We start from the raw sequence: 19,873 nt of genomic DNA, 5'->3' as shown, positions 1-19,873 counted from the left end.
CTCAGTTATGTCACTTTTTCTTTATTTTTTTCCCCTTTGGGCTGATCTCAAGTAGCACTTAATTTTAAGAACATCTACAGACAATAGTTTTTTTAATTACTTTTTACTGTTGCAAGTAACCAAAATTGTTAAGTTCACGATAAACAGAATGCTCTCAAAATAATTTATATATGAAAACGTGTTTTTAATTCTTCAAATAAACTTAAAATTTCTTGTACCTGTAAAGTGTGCAGGTTCTTCTTTAGGTACAGCAGGAGGTATTTTTTCTTTGTGGACAGCTTTCTTTCGTACTTCAGGAACTTAAAAATATTGGCTTATTTTAGAAATTTGCATAATGAAATAAGTAATACAATTTTGTAAAAAAAAATTAAATCTACTAGAACAATAGGAAAAATATGTGGTATTGAAATGTGAATAAAACTTAACAACTTCACCTTCTGGAGTCTGGTAATTTTCTAACTCCTAGTATTTATGGTTCTGGATATGCTCTTCTCTGAAAAGATGGTAGGAGGTTTTTTTTATGTTTGGGTTTTTGTTTGTTTTTCCTGGTTTTGTTTGTTTGTTGGTGGGATGTTTTTGTGTGCATGTGTATGTGTATGTTTAAGAACTTTAGGCACTAAAAAGGGTTTTCTTTTATGAAATTTAAAAATTACCCATAAAAGCAAGGCAAAACTCCAGTTCAATTAAGTAATTTTTAGGGTTCCAACATGTATAGGGCTCTTCAATTCTGGAATCATATAACAAAATTATGTTTCTATTAAAAATTTTGTGGCTTTCTATTTTGTCCTGATTTAAAGTGATACCTTAATCCTGACTTTCTTTAGGCCCTCTACATGACTACAAAGAGTCCTTCTGAAAATAAGCTTCTCTCACAAACTTTTAGATTTTTTCCCAATATATTGTCAGAGAAAATATTTTGAGAAATAGAACATGAGATATGAAGTCGAAAAAATATAAGACTAATCCGTGACTCTCATGCCTATTAAATTTCTGTGTCTAATTTAGTCTTCCTAAATTTTAAATTGTTGCAGAATGTATCAATCTGTTTAAGCAACTACTTATAGGAAAAAAATAAAAACCAACTGTAAAGTGTCTCTAGCATCTAGTTGTGTTGTTTAAGGAAAAAAAGCAAGCTGAGTTCCTTATTTGATATCTCACTTTCATAAGAGGTTAGAGAGGGTTAATTTGGAGGTAATGTACCTTTAGCTGGAGGAGCTTCTTCTGCAGGTACAGCAGCAGTTATTTTCTTAGGTGGGACAGTTTTCTTTGTCACTGCAGATACTTCAAAGATATTAAATTTTTTAAAGAACATTAAAATACACAAAGTGTAAGTAGCAAAGAAGCAACAGACACATAGCATCTAAAGAAACATTAGAATGAAAACATTAAATAACAGATTAGCACACAGATGGAATGATGAAGATGGATAATTTGTAGGAATGTGTTGCTTTACAGATTGCTTGAAGAGTTGGTTTACCTTTAGCTGCTGGAGCTTCTGGTTCACTAGGAGTAATAAAAGGCATCTTTTCTTCTGTTGGAACTTCTCCATAACCTTCAGGTTCTTTAAAGATATTAGTTTATTTTACATATTTTAATATTAGTTACAAGACAGGAGTAGAAAGACAAAATGAAAACATGCAGAAATGCATATGGACAAAGAGCTGTTTGAGCATAAGTTATTTAAATATCTTTCAGCCTGATCATTGACTTACTACTGCTGAAAGTTACCATTCCTAATTAGTAAAATATATGTTTACAGAAATATTTCATTTTATTTTCTAGTTTCTTAGTTCTGTCTATTAGATAGAGTTTGTAACTGAATTTCGTATGTCTTCATTTGGAGTTGACTATCTCCATTGCAACTCAAAAATTAGGTGTTGTTCAGGATGGCTCTTAAACCAATGTCTACTTAAGTTCATTTCTTTGCTCCAATGTGACTCAAGTGCTTCCTGAATCAGAAACTTAGCTTCTCTTTTCTTTATGTATCTTTTTCACTCTACTCGAGGAAAAAAGTATAGCATTTTTAAAATGTTAAACTCCATTTTTACATTTAGCGTAAGGTTTTAAGTTTAAAATTTTTTTAAATGCTGAATTATATCTAAATTTGAGGACATAGATGGTCTGAAAGATATTGATATAAGCTTCTTTTAAATAGTTTTAAAATTGAATTAAAAATAGCTCATATTTTACAGAATAATATAGAGCATGACTTGATATATTGTCTTCAACTGACGATTTGGTAAATGAGTCATTGATGTACCTTCATATAAAGGAGGCTCCTCTTCTCTAGGGATAATGCTGGGTACTTTCTCTTCAAGGACAGCTCTCTTATGAAACTCAGGAACTTCAAAGATATTAGCTTTTTTTAGTAACTTCAAAGTAATTTTCAACTTTTAATATCCCAAACAGAAATAAACCCAGAAAACTAAGTTGTTTTGAGGTCTTGGAAACTTTTCAAGAATTAAGTATGATACAGTTCTAGAACTGCCATCCTAGAACAATGAACTATGTGAAGAAATTTATGGTTTCAGCTCTCAAAGAGAGAGCCATTTGCTTTCCTTACTGCATAGTCATGCTCTTACTTCTGGTTGATGCAACAGCTTTAATAGCCTTAACTTACTGGCTCTTGCTCTGTTACTTCTTCACCAATATCATGACCTTGTATTGGTATCAAAACCCCAGTTTAAACTAAATTCACAGCTATATTATAAATAGAAAAGCACTGAAGCTTTACATACTGGTGTTGTAAGCAGCAATACCTCCTCAGCATGTTTTCATTCATAAATTCAGGGATTTACTGTCTAGCATATGTTTGAAATGTTTGCCCCAGAGTTTGGGATTTATCACTGAGATTTCAATCTCCACTTAGAGATTGCAGTGGTGTAAAAAACATGACAGGTTTTAGTGATGTTAGCTGGGAAAAAATGGCACAACTATTTCCTTTTCATAAAATCTCATATCAAAGGCTCCTTTACCTTTCATTGGTGGAACTTCTATTTCAGGTGTACGTGTAGGTTTCTTTTCTTCAGGGACAGGTCTTTTGAAATCATCTGGCCCTTTAAGATATAATTTACTTTTAGGGCTTTCAAAGCTACTTGAAAGAAGTTAAAAAGAAGAAGAGCAAGTCTAGCAAGGAAGATTCTTGAAACATCAAAGAATTAAATCCTTCCTGAAAGAACATTTATGTTAATTTTGAAGATTAGACAGAAGAATAACATATTAAAAATTACATTCTTGAAAGATTACTTTTTCTTCTTCCTTTCCAGAAGAAATAAAGCTATTATTTCTTTCTGAACTTTTTTCATGTGCAAATTAATGACAGAACACACATTTTTAAAGTGACTAACATGTTTTCAACAAATGAGTTGAAACAAACAGGCAAAAAAGACTCAATGACAAACAAATGAAAAAAGACCCACCGTGAGGACATAAAACATGCACATGTTTCTCAACAAATAATGAGGACAAAAGACTGACATTAGAGTTCATGTTTCACAAGGACAATGAAGAGGAAGTATACCTTTAGCAGGTGGAGGTGTTTCCTTTTTAGGAACAGCAGGTGGTACTTTCTCTTTTGGAACAGGTTTCTTTGGCACTGCTGGCACTTTAAAGACATTGGTAGTTTTTTTTAAGAATGTTTGCAGTATGAGTATAATGTAAGAATAGAAGTTAAACAAAAAGCAAACAACGCAAACAGTCAGAACACAAAAATATTTCTTAAATGAATAAATACATTTTGTAGAAAAGAGGCCAACTATCTGGATTGTTTTGCTTGGATTAATGCAGCCAGAGTTTCAGTATTCAGTGAAAGAAAAACACTGCTGTTGAATGAATTTTGAATGGGGATAAGCCTTAACAATTAGGTTTCATGTGCTATCAGCTGTAATTAATGGCAGCTGGGAATACAGTAAGGTTTCAATTTCCTATCAAATAACTCCAAGCTTTTTTGTAAAAACAAACAAGCAAACTGACCCACCTTTTCCCACTGATTTCATTCTGACAATTCATATGAGAAATAACTATAAAAGTTAGTTTAAAACAAATTCCTGGCAAATTTAGTGCTCTGAACAGAAAATTACAGAACTCTAGACTAGTGCAGTAACTTCTCAAGCACTTGCTGACAATTGCTATTCATGACACTTATGTTTCATAAAGCCTGATACAGAGAATACCTATTAAGATAGCACACACTGCAGCACATCATTAATTTAAAAAAAGTTCTAGGTTTTTAGGATTCTGCAGGAAACTAGAGTTTTAACAATGAGCTTTAAAATATCACATACGTTGTGATGGCAAAAATTAAATTAAGTTACTAACTTCATTCCCTTTGTCTCCAGGAAGTAATTTGCTTGATTTTTGTTTATTAAATAATTTTTTTTTTTTTTGTAATTTGTCTTTAACAGTACTGTGAAAGAAAGCTAAGAGTCTAGCAGTCAAGTCAGAACAGGTAAAGTACTGGATTTGGGGATTCAGAGACTCATGCAGAAGGCTGTGTTTTCAAATTTATCTGATGGATGATGTACCTTTAGCTGGTGGAGCTTCTCTTTTAAGAGCAGGTACTTTTTCTTCTGGCAGAGGTCTTTTGGGCAACTCAGGCACTTTAAAAATATGTCATTTTGGATTATAAGTTATTTATGAAGAAACACATAAAAACAGCAAGCAGAGCAATCACTCATTTGTAGAGGAGCCATCTCATAATTCATGCATAAAAAGAGGGAGCAGTTATCTCAGAATTCTTGAGTAATGAAATAAGAAATATCAATGTACATCTATTTAGTACAATGTAGATGCACTTTCTGTTTGGTGTGAGGGATCCTATGATCATAAATTTAAATTATGGGAAAGAAGGTTCTAAATGAGTCCTAATATCTTTATAACTCAAAGAACCTGAACTGGACAAAAGAATTAAATATTAATGCATAAACAGTAATTCAGGTTGAAGCTGAATTACATAATAAGATTAACATTTTCTCTGCTTGTGTTATATATCTGCTAGTTCACTCTTGGGCAGTCAGATAGGGAACCCTCCCATTTTACAGGGAAGGGAATTGCTTAGGAAGCACTAGGATAGAGACAAACTCTGAATGGGTTTATCATTACCAGCAACAGACACACATAGGACTACAAACAAGGCAAAATATAAATAAACGCCCATAGGAGGCTTAAGCAGCAACTGAAAACTCACCACACTATAAGAACAAAGAAGTCATGACTTGATTTACCTATAGCTGGTTTGGTCTCATAAGCCTCCTCATATACCTCCTCATACTTCTCATAGATCTCTTCCTTCTCCTTAAACTCATACTGTTCATAGACATCTTCCTCCTCAGCCTCTACTTCATATTCGTGTTCCAGAATTTCCTTATACCCCTCAGGTTCTTCAGGTTCCTCGTATGCCTCAACTTCTTCAGCTTCCTGAATCTTCTCAAATTCTTCAATGGTTTCATATGTCTCATACTTCTCATATTCTTCATAGGCATACTCATACTTCTCCACCGCAGGTGCAGGAGCAGGGACTTTTTCTTTCCGTACAAGTTTCTTGGATACTTCGGGCACTTTAGAAACAGTATCATTGTTACTGCCTGACAATTATTCTAAATTTTTTTTTTTTACAGTTAGACAAGATAACTGACAAAGAACAGAGAATATGCATGACAACCTCAAGCATAAGTTACATTAAATTATAAAACTATGCTTCTTAAAAAATATGTATATTATAAAAGATTTTAGAATGAAGAGGACAAAAAATCTTTGGGAAAAATAAGAGGAAATATACCTGTACCTTTGGTTGGTGTCGGTTCTTTGGGTTTGGGCACAACAGCTTGCACTTTCTCTTCTGCCACAGCTCTTTTACGCACCTCCGTGACTTAAAAGATACAGATTTTGTTTAGGAATTTAAAAACAACAAATCACCTTAGAGCAATGTAAGCAGAAAAGCACAAGAAACACAGCTTTATGGTTCAACAACACAAACATTGAAAATGAAGAGTTTAAACATAAATTCAAACAAAGATCTTGTACAACAGAGACAAAAGTTAGAAAGAAGAAGGTCAAGAGTATTCCTAGCATAAATATTAATTATAAGGAGGACATATACCTTTTGTAGCTGGAACCTCCACTTTTTCAGCAGGAGCAACCCGCACCTTCTCTTCAGGAGCAACCTTCTTAGGCATCTTGGGTACTTTAAAGATAAAACCTAACTTCAGTGTACTTTTGCACAATTTTTAAATGGACAGAAAGCCAGAAGTTTATGAACAACAGAGCAGAAACGTACAAACAAATACTATAGTGACAAATACAATACAGGACAGAAATAGTTAAGTGTCCCTTGCTAAACTCAACTTGGATCAAGAATATTATCAGTTAACCATAACAGCATTTACAGTCTGCAGTACCTTTGGCTGATGGAGCTGGCACCTTTTTAGGAACAGGTTCTTTCACTTCAGGAATGGGTTTCTTAGGCATCTCAGGCACTTTAAAGACATTTTATTTTAAGAATGTCATCCACCAGTAGCATGAGAAAGAGAACAGAAAACATGTACAAAGAGACATAATAAGAACTGATCTGCAGAATATATTTTCAAAAGATGAAACAGAAATTCAAACAAAAGACACTTTACATCCATGGGCAGACTTCTTGAGCAACTCAAATAGTTTTAGAGTTTGTTTTGTGCTAGGAATTTGACAAGCACTCTGAGATAGATATCAATACAGAAATGCAGCAGGGACACAAAGCTAACATAAATAATAAACAAACTAAACAGAGAAAATGAATAACAACATATTGGTAACTTATGCATCTTTTGCTGGAGGAAGCTCCAGTTTCTCAGGTGGAGGTACAGGTGTTTTTTCCTTTGGGACAGGTTTCTTAGGAATCTCTGGTTCTTTAAAGATATTATTTTGCAAACACGTGTTAAAATTGCTTTTGGAACAGTAAAAACATGAACACGGAAACAAGAAAAAAACAAAAACATAGAACAAGACCACGAACTCCCCCTAAAACATATATAAGAGTTACATAAAACTTAGAACAAGAAATTGAGGTGAATTTTAATGAACACAAAAGATGCCATGAGTGACAAGAAAAGATCATGTACCTTTTTCTGGTACAATTTCCTCTGGAATAAATTCTTCTTCTTCCTCAGGAGCAAAAATGGGAACCTTTTCTTCAGACACAACTTTCTTTGCAACTTCAGGCACTTTGAAGATATTGTTTTAAGAACTTTACTTTCATGACATCACAAAGAAAAATCCATAACATAAAACACAAAGACACCAACTTTAAAGTAACAATAGAAATAGAAATAAAAAATAGGGGAAACTACTGGGTGTTTTTTACTCCCTGAAACCAGGGATGTGTAATTGTGTTGCAAGTCTTATATGAGGACTAGCACTTTTGCCCAGTTTGTAATTCCACAGTGTCATTGCCATCAGAAAATATTAGCAAGATATGCTACAAACCACAGTTAGAAAACATTATTAGCATTAAGGTTTTTTACATAAAAACTTTCCAGTGTCTGCTTTTCTTTTCTTTTTTTTTTTTTTTCTAAATTACTCAGCTGCTGAGGTAGAATCTTCTTGTCATCTAACTGTGGCCTTTGCAATAGTCTACTTCCACTTCGAATTTCACATTTAGGGCATAGGATCTGGTTATTAGTATGATGAGTTATATATTGATGTTATTTTTGTATAATTTTAGCTAAAACCCTTGAGAATATAGCTTATTCTCAAGATATATGTAAGAGTGATCTCCCTAAATTAAAGAATTTCCAAGTAAAGGGCCATAAAATTTAATTTCAGCTATTTTGTTTAAAGAAAATTTATATTACTTTAGAAATTATTTCTGGATGATAATATCACAAGGAATTATTTCATTCACAGTAACCACTGAAAGTGGAAAAAAGCAGATGATTCAAGGCCTGATTCTCAGCTGGCTGCAGTCAATAACAGAATAGACAAGCCCTGTCTGAGCCCTAGCACTGCTCACTGCAGGGGAACAGCAGAACCTGAATTCACTCGAGTATAAATTGAATGTTAAAATTAGGTTCCACTGAAATATGAAAAAAAAGAGGGACAGGAGTTATCTGCATACATCATGATATGATATACCTTTAGCTGGTGGAATTTTCTTTACTTTAGGAACTGCAACAGGTACTTTTTCTTCTGGGACAGCTCTCTTGCGCATCTCTGGCACTTCAAAGATATTATTTTGATAAGAAATTGGTAATTGCTTTTAGAGCATCAAAACAACTAAATCTACAGAACAAAGTCACAAAGACCAGAAAGAAGAAGAAGAAAACTCCTCTCAAAAGGTTAATTGAGATTTATACCAAGCTTAAAACAATCACTGGAGATGAAGATCAATTAATGAATTGAACAAAGCTCTGATAATCTTCAAGAATCAATGCTGTACCTCTTGCTGGCACCTCTGGAACCTTTTCCTCTTCTTCTTCAGGAACAAAAATAGGTACCTCTTCACTGGGACGTCTTGGTACTTCTGGCACTTTAAAGATAGTTTTTAATTGTAGAAAACTTAGACACAACTTGCACAGAAGCTAAAGCAGGTACATTTGTCACACAATGCTATGACACTGCAGTTAAATTCTAACAACAAATACACAAAACCAAGAACAAGCATTACCCACATGTCCAGCTATAGGAAGTAATACCTTTGGCTGGTGGAGGTTCTGGCTTTTTATGCACGGGGACAGGTACTGCCTTTTCTGGAACCTTCTTGGGCACTTCAGGCACTTTAAAGACATTTTTATTTAGGGAATTAATTTTCAATGTAATATAAAACCTAGTAAAAAGATAACTGTATATCTGATAGTAAGTTAACTACACAAATAGGGTAAAATCTAGTCATGTGATTAAAGTTAACATTGATTTTATCCACAGAATTATGCACAGATGTAAACTAACAAATATACAGGGACTACAAGACTACAAACTGGTGTGGTAATGCTAAGGGGGAAGTCTGGCTGTTAAGGTAATTTTTTTCTCTTTTGGACCATCTGTTTTTGAAGCAACAAGTCCTTTAAAAGATTTAGATATATAAGATCCAAAAGACAGAGACCATACAAAACACAAAGACATTTTCAAAGCAAAGAGTAAGGATAGACCCCATGACTGACAGACACAGACACAACAGTGTCAAACAGCTCAGGGAATGGTTCAAACACATTAGGCTGAAGAATTGGATTGTTACTGCCAGCAACAATCTTCTTATAAAGATGAAGAAACAAAAGTGGAAACACACAGTTGAACCAGAAAATGGCATACCTTTGGCTGGTGGAGGTTCTTCCACTTTTTTAGGCACTGGGACATGTACCTTCTCTTCCGGCACAAGTTTCTTTGGTACTTCAGGCACTTGAAAAAATATTAGTGTAGCTTAAGAATTTCATTTTTGAGCCATAAGGTAAAGAATATTGCTATGAATCAATAAAGTAGGGTGACAAAGAAGAACTGAACTGTCAAGAATAGAAAACTCTTCACTGTACATCATGTATGAAAAAAGACTGACTTTTAAATTATTTTTTAATAAACCATTCAGTCAAGAGCTATATCAAGTCCTATACCTTTGGCTGGTGGAACATCCTTCTTTTTTGGTACAGGAACAGGAACCTTCTCTTCTGGCACAGGTTTCTTTGGCACTTCTGGAACTTAGTAAGATATTATTAAATATTGAGCTTGGCATGAAAATCAAAACAACATGACATACAAACCAGTCACACTAAAACAATTAAACACAAACAAAAAGAACCACAGCTCTTAAGAGTAACAATTCTTTTTCTATCCTAGTTTTTAACACAAGTGAGAAGATAAAGGAATTCTAGAAGATCTTTCTGATCACAGAAAATGACAAGTGCATGTACCTTTAGCTGGGGGAGCTTCCTTCTTCGGCACTTGGACTTTCTTTTCAGGTACAGGTTTCTTTGGCACCTCGGGCACTTCAAAAACATGAGTTTGGTTAAAAAAATAAACCAAATGCTACTCAAAACACAAATGAAACAAAAAAGACAACAACACAAATATTTCATATGAAGACCCCTCTCCAAAAAGAACAGAAAAAAGTAATAAGCAATTAAGGCATCTGAAAAATAATGGTAATTAAATATTCAGAGGATGCCTTCTAACATAAAGAGATGATATATACCTTTTGCTGGAGGAGGTTCTTTTTTCTTCAGAATAGATATTTTTTCCTCTGGAACAGGCTTCTTGGGAACCTCAGGCACTTGAAAGATACCATTAATGTTTTAGGTATTTACTTCCATAACAACAGGAACATAAAGTGCAAACAAACATCACAAATATATACTCATGCAAACAAACACCATGTACTCAAAAAACCAGCTATGATTTAAAAAGATTTTATCACTAAGACAAAATAAAATAACAAACTCATCATTTTAGCTGCTATTGTGTCTATTCTCCCTGCTTAGCCATGGAGACCATCAATAAAAATGTTTTCAACTTCAAGGGCTTTTTTGAAAGAAGAAGATCAAGAAGATTAAGTCAAAGACATTCAGTCAGTTTCTTGAATCAGCTATTAAAAACATGTTTTCAATGCTTGTCAGGCATGTAATAGGTTGCATCTGATCATATTCTATGTTTTAAATATAAATTGTTGACTGCATTTTCTTCCTGAAAAATTTCCAAGAGCTTTCTAAATGCAAAAAACCCAAGCACATCTAGTTTATCAACTGACTGACTTCAAGCACAGAACTGTCCATTATAAGTACCCAGCAGTTTATACCACCATTTGTTGGGTAAATGAAATGCTTTTTAAAAAATCCTTTTACTCTTCTGAAATCAGACTTTTCCTTTAACTGCAGTGAGGCAAAGGCTTCAACTAAAACATATCTAAACTTTTGTTTGTACTCCAAACCCTAGAAATGCCCATATAAATTTTACAATGACAGGAGAATAATTCCACTGTCTCTGAGCATAATGAAAAAAGTTTGGAGTACATATGAATTAAACTTAGCTACTGTGAGAGATTAAATGGAAATTTCAGCCAACACTAATCTCCCTGCTCAGGATTAACCTGGCTTTTGCAGTCTACAGCCTCATCTTTTCTCATGTTTATGACAAAATTTCTACTGCAAACAATGTTAGATATAATTTTGACATATATTAATTAGTCAAATGAAATTCTGAAATTCTTTGATGGAAAAAGACACTGTGGAATGATTTGGATCAGGACTGGAAATTATACTCTTAGATGATTATGTAATTTTGGAAAATTGGATATACATGATCCATATCTTTATATTGATGCAGAATGGCTTTATTACCAAGATCTTGGCATGACCTAGTTCTCTTAAGTAGTGAGTACTGTGTTCATCCTGTAGTAACAATGTAGAAAATTTATACCCATACCATAAAAATTAGTCCTAAGGAAAACATCTGAAATGAAGATTATTTAAATACGGATATTTTTCTTTTTCATGAAAGTATATTATTCTCTTCAAGATGGAAATAAACATCAACCATAGGGCTTTCTAAGATTTCTGAAAAAAATTCGGTGTGACATGTGTTCCTAAATCACTTATTTTCAAGTACCCTAGCTATTTTCTAGATAAATATATTTTTTGTCTCTGATTGCAGACTTTACATAAGCATTTTAAAGTATTTCAAGCACAGTCTGATAGAAAAATTGAGCCCCAGATGAGGATGAAATTCAGCTTGGTTAAATTTTCATAGTGGGTTATACAGAGTTCATATGAAAGAGGAATGAACAGGTATGACATGGAAAATTTTAATTTATGGAGTTAGTAGTAAAGAGTAGATATACAGCCATCACATGTTTTCTGTGCTATATAATAATCAATAAACATGTTAAAAAATGCACACTGTAAAGCACACTGCAACATTTTAAAACATATTTGGTACTTTCACAAAAAGAAAAGATACTACTTTTCCTCACACAAACTCTAAAATTAAAGTATACCTCTGGCTGGTAGGGCAGCCTTCTCTTCATACTGAGGAACCTGTGGCTCTTCCTCCTCATACTCAGCAACTTCCTCTCCATAATAAGCAGCCTCTTCTTCATAATATGTGACTTCTTCTTCCTCTTCATACTGAGGAACTTCTTCCTCTTCATACTGAGGGACCTCCTCCTCATAGTGACTAACTTCTTCATAATGGCGAACTTCCTCCTTGTATTGGATTACCTCCCTCTCATACCTGGTGGTATCTTCCTCCTCGTACCTTGGAACCTCTTCCTCCTCCTCATACTGAGGAACTTCAACATAGGTTTTTTCTTTTCGGACAACTGTCTTGTGTACTTCGGGCACTTAAAAAGATACCAATTAAAAGAACCTTAAAATTTAGCACATAGATCTTACTAATAATAATGATCACAAGGCACAGTCAACTAGGAATTAACCAGAGGAAGAACATTCCATAGAAAACAAATCAGTACTCACTGCACATGGAACATACAAGACACAAAAAACATTTACACCATATTTCAATACTCGATCCAGTATACCTTTGGCTGGTGGTCTTGCCATTTTTTTAGGAGGATAAATTGGTACTCTTTCTTCAATGATAGCCCTCTCTGGTACATCAGGCACTTAAAAGATACAGTACAATTACATTTAAGAATTTTTATATGCAAATTGTTTAAAAGAAAATGTATTGGCAAGAAACAGAAAATGATATCTTACAAACACACAGCTGACATGTAAAAGACAAACATGCTTATTGCCACTGGACATGCAGTGAGGGAAGTCATTAGGCTTCTTTTCAATTAAGAAACAACAAACTTTTCAAGGTACCAATATAAGCAACTGATATGATTCCTGCTTCATCCACTGCTGCCAACAGTGAAGTTAAGTTTGCTGATGGGCAGAACTCAAAATCCAAAGCCATTCAATTACAAAATCAAAAAACTTCATTGTTCTCTGAAGCAGCTCCTTGCCAGAGCAGTGACACTTTGCACTACCTCAGGAAGAGATCAAGAGTCCTCATTCACTGGCAACAAAAGATTTGTGTAGGAAACTCTAGATGAAGGTGAAGGAATGCATGGAGAAAAACTTTGAGAGTGACTAGCAATAAGATAAGGGCTCGGGTCTAATTAAAAGCAAAAGAATGACGTGCTCAGTGAGGAAGGTGTTTTTCCTCTTCTCTCAATTACTTTATGAAGTGACTTGCTTCTTCTGACATGGCAAGGAGCTGTTCCCTGTAAAAGCAGGGGCATCGCCAAAAGATCAAGATGTGGATATGTTCAGTTTTTAAGACTTATTCGGGAAAGAATGCTGTGTTTAAGCAGCATATCCTCTTTCACAGAAGTGTGTGGGTCTTGTCTTCTGAGGGAGGTGTCTTGGAAAATTTTTGACCAATATAATTGGAAACTGCACAGAAAATCACCTTGGCATTTTAAGATCTGGCAGACTTGTCAATTCAGAGAATAACTGTGGCATTTTCTTAAAAGATTTGAGATTTTTTTCTGACCTTCAGAGATGGAATGCATTCTGTTGCTGACAGATTTGAGAATTTGTAGAAGCTTTATTCATGACAAGCTACAGTGAGCATAGATGAGTGGCTGCCACAAGTCTTGATGCTTGGTGTTATTTTTGGGGCAATGTGAAGACTCATTAGCTCTCTAAGTATTTTCTGGCACAGCCTTCCCTGATATTTAATTATAAATTCCAGGTACATCTACACTTGAAATCTTAAACTGAAACTGCTTGGAACCGATACTTTGGTGGATTTGAAACAAAAAATTGCATTATGCATGAGTGCCCTTTTCAGACAGCTCAGATTTCTTTGGATTCTTTTTTTTTCCAGCTAAAACACCAATGTTTGTACCCTATTGGAGAACTGTTGCCTTTAATGTCTTTCTGCTTTGACCCTTTTCTTTCCAGACCAAATGGCATATTACACCTGCCTAACAGAGAGCCAAAGGTCATCTTTCATCACACTCTCGGTACTCATATTATGCTTGTCCCCCCAACTTTGGAGACTAAATAGATAGTTTAACTTCATGCTGATTTGTCTGTATTAATCTTTCATTATATGAATATGAAAATGCCATTTATCAAAAGTATCAGATCTAAAATTAGTGAGTGTGAGGCATCTTGTGGGTCATTTTTCACAAATCAATTGATAATCTGCAAAAGTAAAAGAGCAATAAATTTTCCTTAAAGGCTATGGACTGTTGAGCAGGCAGATCCATTACATTGGATTGTGTTGAGTGTCTCAGCCATGCAGGCAACAGTAGAGCTAATGATTTTTTCTTTAGCCTTCAGATTTAGGTGAGGAGTTGCTTTTACAGAACAGGAAAGGTCTGTCTGTCTTTTCAGAATAATAAAGCATATTAATTTGAATGAAAGCAAAGACTGTCTCTTGCTTCCCCTCAAAGGTCAGACAGGTGGCAAGATTTAAAAAGGAGGACCTAATGAAATTATTTGGCTTCCATGATGTGAACAGCAGCAAGCCAAGGGAAAGAATGAAATGAGAGACAGTATTTTATTGCGAGAATGAAATACTGTCCTGCTTTATTGTACAAGCTTCACTTTTGTGATAAACTGGCAGTAGCAAAGGACATGAAATTTAGTTTTATTCTCTCTCAGTTTTTTTTACTAGCTGACGAGATGTAACTTTGGATACAGAATTTTTTTAGTCTTCATACCTGTGTATGAAATCTCCTTTTCTGTGTGGAGAGAAACAGATACTTCCTCTGACATAGCCCAATGTTCTTCTTCTGTTGGTACTTCAAAGACAGAGTCTAAGATTAATTTTTTTTTCTGGTGTAATATCATGTACAATAATAAATATCCCATTTGGAGTTTCTTAGAAAAATAACTATTGTTTCCTGACACCACCCACACCCAGACTAATTGGGAAAAATGTGTCTAGTATTTCTCAAAGGCTTTGTAAAAGTTCCTCTGGGACTACAATGGATCATAGTGATGGACTTGGTTGTGTAAGGTTAATGGTTGGACTCAATGACCTGAATGTCCAACTTAAATGATTCTATAATCCTAAATTTGAACCTCAGGAGACATGCCAGACCAATAGGCCTGAAGCTCTGGTAGTCTTTCATCAGCACAATCTGTTCATAGATTAACCCATGGGCAGGACTACCTTCTGGTGGTGGAGTCACTTTTTTCTTTTGAACAGCAATGGATACTCTTTCTTCTCTGGCAGTTTTCCTCTGTGCTTCTGGCACTTTAAAGATAGTAATTGTAAGAAAACTACCTTCTAAAAGAAATCACACACATTCTGAAACTTGTATGAAAGAATTATAGACAAACAATTAGGAGTAAATAGCACACTGTTTAAAAGAAAAGATAATAAACACAACAATCACACGAGACATACAGATAACATAGTAAAATAATATATCTAATAGTAGAGTAATAGATATATAGACAAAAAAATTGAGTAGGATATTCACAAATTGTGAAGTAAGATGGAATGAAGATGAAAATAAGAGGAAAAGACTTTGTCTCTAAACTCTTCAGAAACTCAATTAAACCATAGAACACCACACACAGGGTACATAACAAAATCAAACACAAGAACAGCACAGAAACAGAGAACATATTTGTAAGTTTGAAACACTTCACTGAATATTGACAATATTATAAACATTGATTTTTTAAAAAATTTTGTGTTCAATTTTTTTTTCTCTGAGTAAATGTTGTCACTCAGCTTTGCAAGCATTTAAGCATCCAGAGTGATCAATGAAATTAAATAGTAGTTAAAAAATGCAAAGAATGAAGGTGCATGACTATTCTCTGTCACATTCAGCAGTATATAGAAGGAGAAAAGATGAAGGTCCTTTTCATTTATAACCAAATCAGGAGACACAGATTTTATTAACTAGGCAGACTGTGACTATGATGCACATGGATGTCTAATATTTAAAAGCCATCTCTACTTCCAAAACAACTTGTATACCTTTAGCTGGTGGAGCTGCCACTTTCTGTGAAATTGGAACAGGTACTTTGTCTTCTGGCACAGGCTTCTTAGGCACTGCTAGCAGTTTGTAAAAAAAAGTTCATTGTAATAGATGTTGAATTAATCACAGTATACAAATATAAGCAGATGACAAAACACAAATCATAGACTTGACATTTCTTCAAGTAAAAAAAGAAAAAAAGACAGCAAACACTGAACATTAGAGTCTGTGTTAGATAACTAGACATAAATACAAACCACTATTCTGAGACAAGACTTCTCTAGTGTAACTCTGAAAATTTATATACCTTTCTTTGGTGGAGCCACTTCTTTTTTAGCAACTGCAACTTTTTCTTCTGTGATAATTTTCCTGTGCACTTCAGTCACTTAAAAATAATGTGCAGGGATATTTAATTACAATATTTGAAATGCAGATATATGTTTCTTCTACTTATTCTGATTGTTTAAAAAAGTGCTAAGTGAACTTCAACAGCAACAGAAATAAGACACTGCTAAAGAGCATCCTTTACATCCATAGCACCAAAATGAGTAGAGTCAAAAGAAAGGGGAGATCCCTACAAAGGTTACAGATACTAACAAACAAAACTGTATTTAAGTAACACAAATACTGCAAGACCTAACTAAAAAATCTCAATGGTAATAATCTGTTTACCTTTGGTTGTTGGAGGTTCTTCAAATTCTGCCTCAAAAGTGGGCACCAATGCTTCTTCAGGTTCTTAAAAAAGATTGTGTAACTTTAGAAAATTTGTTTCATTTCATCAACAGGTATAAGATAGAAGATGAGACAACATAAAATAACATAAAATGACATATAAATCTCATCAAGACAGCACAGGTCACAGGTGTCATTGTAGACAAACAGACACAAAAAACTGTTTAATGTTGAAGAAATTTGATCCCAGAGATCTATGTTGCATCAACAATACAATCCCCAGCCAAGGCATATATGTTAAAAATGGAATGTAGCAAAAAAGCTTTTTTCTTTTTTTTGCAACAGAAACAAACACTGATATACCTTTTGCTGGTGGAGCCACAATTTTTTTAGACACAGGAACAGGCACTTTCTCTTTAGGAACTGCCTTCTTATGAACTTCAGGAACTTTAGAAAAATGAGCAAGATGAGAAGGAAGATGAGAAAGAATATTAAAGTGTAATATTTGCAATTGTCTCCTATACAATGTGTTTTACTGAGTTAACACAAACAAGAATTTTCAAAGTACAAGGTGGAATTTGAGACAGTATTCATCACTGTGAGAAGACAACACCTATGTCAACATGTACAAGCAAGACAGTAAGACAAACATAATCCCTTTGAAGACACATCAACCAGTTGAGGAATTGGTTTATACCTTTAGCTCCTGGAGCTTCCTTTGGAGCAGCTGGGACTTTTGGCTCAGGGACAACTCTCCTGTGCTTCTCAGGCACTTTAAAAGATTACAGTACATAGTTTTACATAGAGGAGTAGTATCACTATAGCACAAACACATACAAAAACGCCATAAATGGACATAAACGTATGGCGTCAATATAATGTTAAGAATGATGAAACAACTCATATGTTGAAGTGAAATGAACTTATACCTTTTTTAGGTAGGGCTTCCTCTCTTTTTGGAACTGTTACTGTCTCCTCTATGTAGTAAGACTCTTCTTCAGTCACTTTTAAAAAGAGTAAAATATAAAAATACTTAAGTATTTTATATATATTACTGTCTTTATGGCCCTGGTCAGCAACAAAATATTTGTAAGACAAAAATAAAGAGCATGCTTTATTAACAGACTCTTCTGGGATGACAAAATCTACATTCAAGCCGTCCTGCTTCCAGTGAGGCCAATGGAAACACTCCAAGCAGCTTAAATGGAACTGAGAGACTGAGCTGTCATCTTGTATTTGCGTGGAATTTGAAAATGCTCCACTCCTCTCTCCACTAAGTCACTAATGTTGAAATTTGTCCATTTTGAGAAACCTTCTTTCCCAAATACTGAGAAAATTCCTTGACTAAAGATGTCCCTGGAAAAATCTGCGGTGTCATTAGTCACAGAAACTGAGTCAGTCAGTGTTACTGTCCTTCACAGTATTATGTGACCAAGATTGTTATTTTACAGTGAAATTATCTGAGGAACCCAAGTGCATCATGGCATTTGGAAGAACATGTACTTTATCCAAGCAACCTGGTGGAAGAGGAACTTCCAACAGAGGATTTTTGTAAACAGAAAGAAGTCCTGATAGATCTCACTATCAAAGAGATAACTTATTATTTTCACCGTATTGAAACAGGATTAGCTACTCCTCTTTTCAAAAGCAAGTAATAGAAATTGAAGAAATTTAAATTAAAATTTGTAAAGTACAAAACATATTTATATAGTAGTAATTTTTTCCTTATAAATAAAGCAGATATTAATCCAAACTGTCTATTTGGATTAATTTTTTGCTTTTGCCTAGTGTTCCTGAATTGTCATACCTTCCGAAATTTCTTCTCTGTGGATGGAAATAGATACTTCCTCTCTTTCTTCTTCAGACCATTCTTCAACTGTTGGTTCTTTAAGGAAAATTATTAGTTTTAGTATTTTTGGAGGATGGATAAATGGAGAGAGGGAAGGGTTGATGGATAGAGAAAATGAAGTCCAATTCTTGGCATGACAGATATGCATATGGCAATGACAGATATGCAAACAACCCAGAAAGTGCTGTGCACTGTATGCATATGTATGATTTGTTCTAAATTATGTGGTTTGTCCATGTACCAGGTTCCCTATTGTGTGTTGTTGTATCTAATATCATTCACTTGTCAAGTGTCAGTTTATTAGAATGCCTCAGCTCCCCAAATTTCCCCATCACAATAACTGAAGTGGGGGAACAATAGTCAAAGAATTAGAGGTTTCTCCTTGATCCAACTGTATGAAAGTGAGGAAAGGAAAAAATGAGATGGATAGGTCAAGAACTGAAAGGAAATCCTGGCATGTACTCATCTACAAAGGTGACTGTATCAGGGAAAAACTCAGCTAGTTCTGGAGAAAAGATTAATTTCCAGGAGACAAACAGAAATTAAGACTGCATGTATCCATATGGATGTGCATTTGCAAGTTCATGTTTTAGATAGACATGTTCCGAATTTTCTTCCAAAAATTCATTTATGGTTTTGAAAAGAAAGTGCAAATTTTCTTGACTGGGTAGTTATTAATGAGACATAAAAACAGACAAATGCTGTTTCAGCATTCTTGAAGTTATCTTGAAGCAGATATTATGTGGAATTATTCTAACTTAAAACAACTGATCTCAATCTTCCCTGAACACGAGAATGTGAACTGAAAGCTGGTGAGAAGAGAAGCAGTATTTTATCTTGAGGGCTACAGAAAGCTTGGTAGTATGACAAATGGATGGTTACAGCCCTAATTTGTAGAGTCTAAAAATAAATGTAAAATAAATTTGCTACTGCAAATTTATGAGGCCCTTATCTGAAGATTATTGTATTCAGTAGTAGAGTTTCCATGTCAATGTGGTAGGCCCCTTACATTCACAACTAAAATTGTAAATGGCACTTTAGGAGGCTTTTAACTACTGGGAGTTCAGCACAAAAGTTATACAAGATAACTATCAAAAAATGTTTGGTGTTATTTTGATCGTGATATTAGAACAACAGACTTGCAGACATAGCGCAAGTTTCTCACTATTGTCTGCTTATAGTGTACCTTCAGGTGACGGGATTTCCTCTGGAATGGCAACAGATATTCTCTCTTCTGTAATAAGTACTCTTTCTTCAAAAGTGGCTTTCTTCTGCACTTCAGGCACTTTGGAAGATAATGATATTAAAGTATGCTTTTCCAATTCCATTGTGAAACAAAGTTTTGAAATGCTAAATCTAGGTTTCCAAAGAAGGGTACTGAGCACATAACATAGAACAGAGATTCAATATTTAGAAAGAATACTATGTAAGTATTG

The 19,873-nt window shown here is 34.4% G+C and overlaps 1 protein-coding gene across 1 annotated transcript in view; it reads right to left on the bottom strand.

Moving 5' to 3' along the window:
* The window catches only part of TTN (titin), a 234,957-nt gene that overhangs the window by 121,878 nt on the left and 93,206 nt on the right, over positions 1-19,873 (bottom strand). The window contains exons 121-152 of the mRNA XM_077181862.1: positions 19,624-19,722; positions 18,396-18,473; positions 17,518-17,592; positions 17,286-17,360; positions 16,952-17,035; positions 16,589-16,651; positions 16,224-16,301; positions 15,916-15,993; positions 15,097-15,180; positions 14,642-14,722; positions 12,497-12,580; positions 11,954-12,298; positions 10,157-10,234; positions 9,876-9,950; positions 9,579-9,662; positions 9,283-9,369; positions 8,670-8,750; positions 8,414-8,503; positions 8,110-8,193; positions 7,098-7,199; positions 6,806-6,884; positions 6,396-6,478; positions 6,098-6,181; positions 5,783-5,866; positions 5,223-5,555; positions 4,524-4,598; positions 3,521-3,604; positions 2,976-3,056; positions 2,261-2,344; positions 1,478-1,561; positions 1,201-1,281; positions 219-299 (exon numbers count right to left, since the gene is read on the bottom strand). Of these exons, the coding sequence (XP_077037977.1) occupies positions 219-299; positions 1,201-1,281; positions 1,478-1,561; positions 2,261-2,344; positions 2,976-3,056; positions 3,521-3,604; positions 4,524-4,598; positions 5,223-5,555; positions 5,783-5,866; positions 6,098-6,181; positions 6,396-6,478; positions 6,806-6,884; positions 7,098-7,199; positions 8,110-8,193; positions 8,414-8,503; positions 8,670-8,750; positions 9,283-9,369; positions 9,579-9,662; positions 9,876-9,950; positions 10,157-10,234; positions 11,954-12,298; positions 12,497-12,580; positions 14,642-14,722; positions 15,097-15,180; positions 15,916-15,993; positions 16,224-16,301; positions 16,589-16,651; positions 16,952-17,035; positions 17,286-17,360; positions 17,518-17,592; positions 18,396-18,473; positions 19,624-19,722 (3,138 nt within the window). The remainder of the gene's footprint in view (positions 1-218; positions 300-1,200; positions 1,282-1,477; positions 1,562-2,260; positions 2,345-2,975; positions 3,057-3,520; positions 3,605-4,523; positions 4,599-5,222; positions 5,556-5,782; positions 5,867-6,097; positions 6,182-6,395; positions 6,479-6,805; positions 6,885-7,097; positions 7,200-8,109; positions 8,194-8,413; positions 8,504-8,669; positions 8,751-9,282; positions 9,370-9,578; positions 9,663-9,875; positions 9,951-10,156; positions 10,235-11,953; positions 12,299-12,496; positions 12,581-14,641; positions 14,723-15,096; positions 15,181-15,915; positions 15,994-16,223; positions 16,302-16,588; positions 16,652-16,951; positions 17,036-17,285; positions 17,361-17,517; positions 17,593-18,395; positions 18,474-19,623; positions 19,723-19,873) is intronic.

This window comes from Agelaius phoeniceus, chromosome 7 (assembly GCF_051311805.1).
Source record: "Agelaius phoeniceus isolate bAgePho1 chromosome 7, bAgePho1.hap1, whole genome shotgun sequence".
NCBI lineage: Eukaryota > Metazoa > Chordata > Aves > Passeriformes > Icteridae > Agelaius > Agelaius phoeniceus.
Note: the sequence above shows the minus strand (reverse complement) of the source record. Positions and strands in the feature narration are given on the sequence as shown.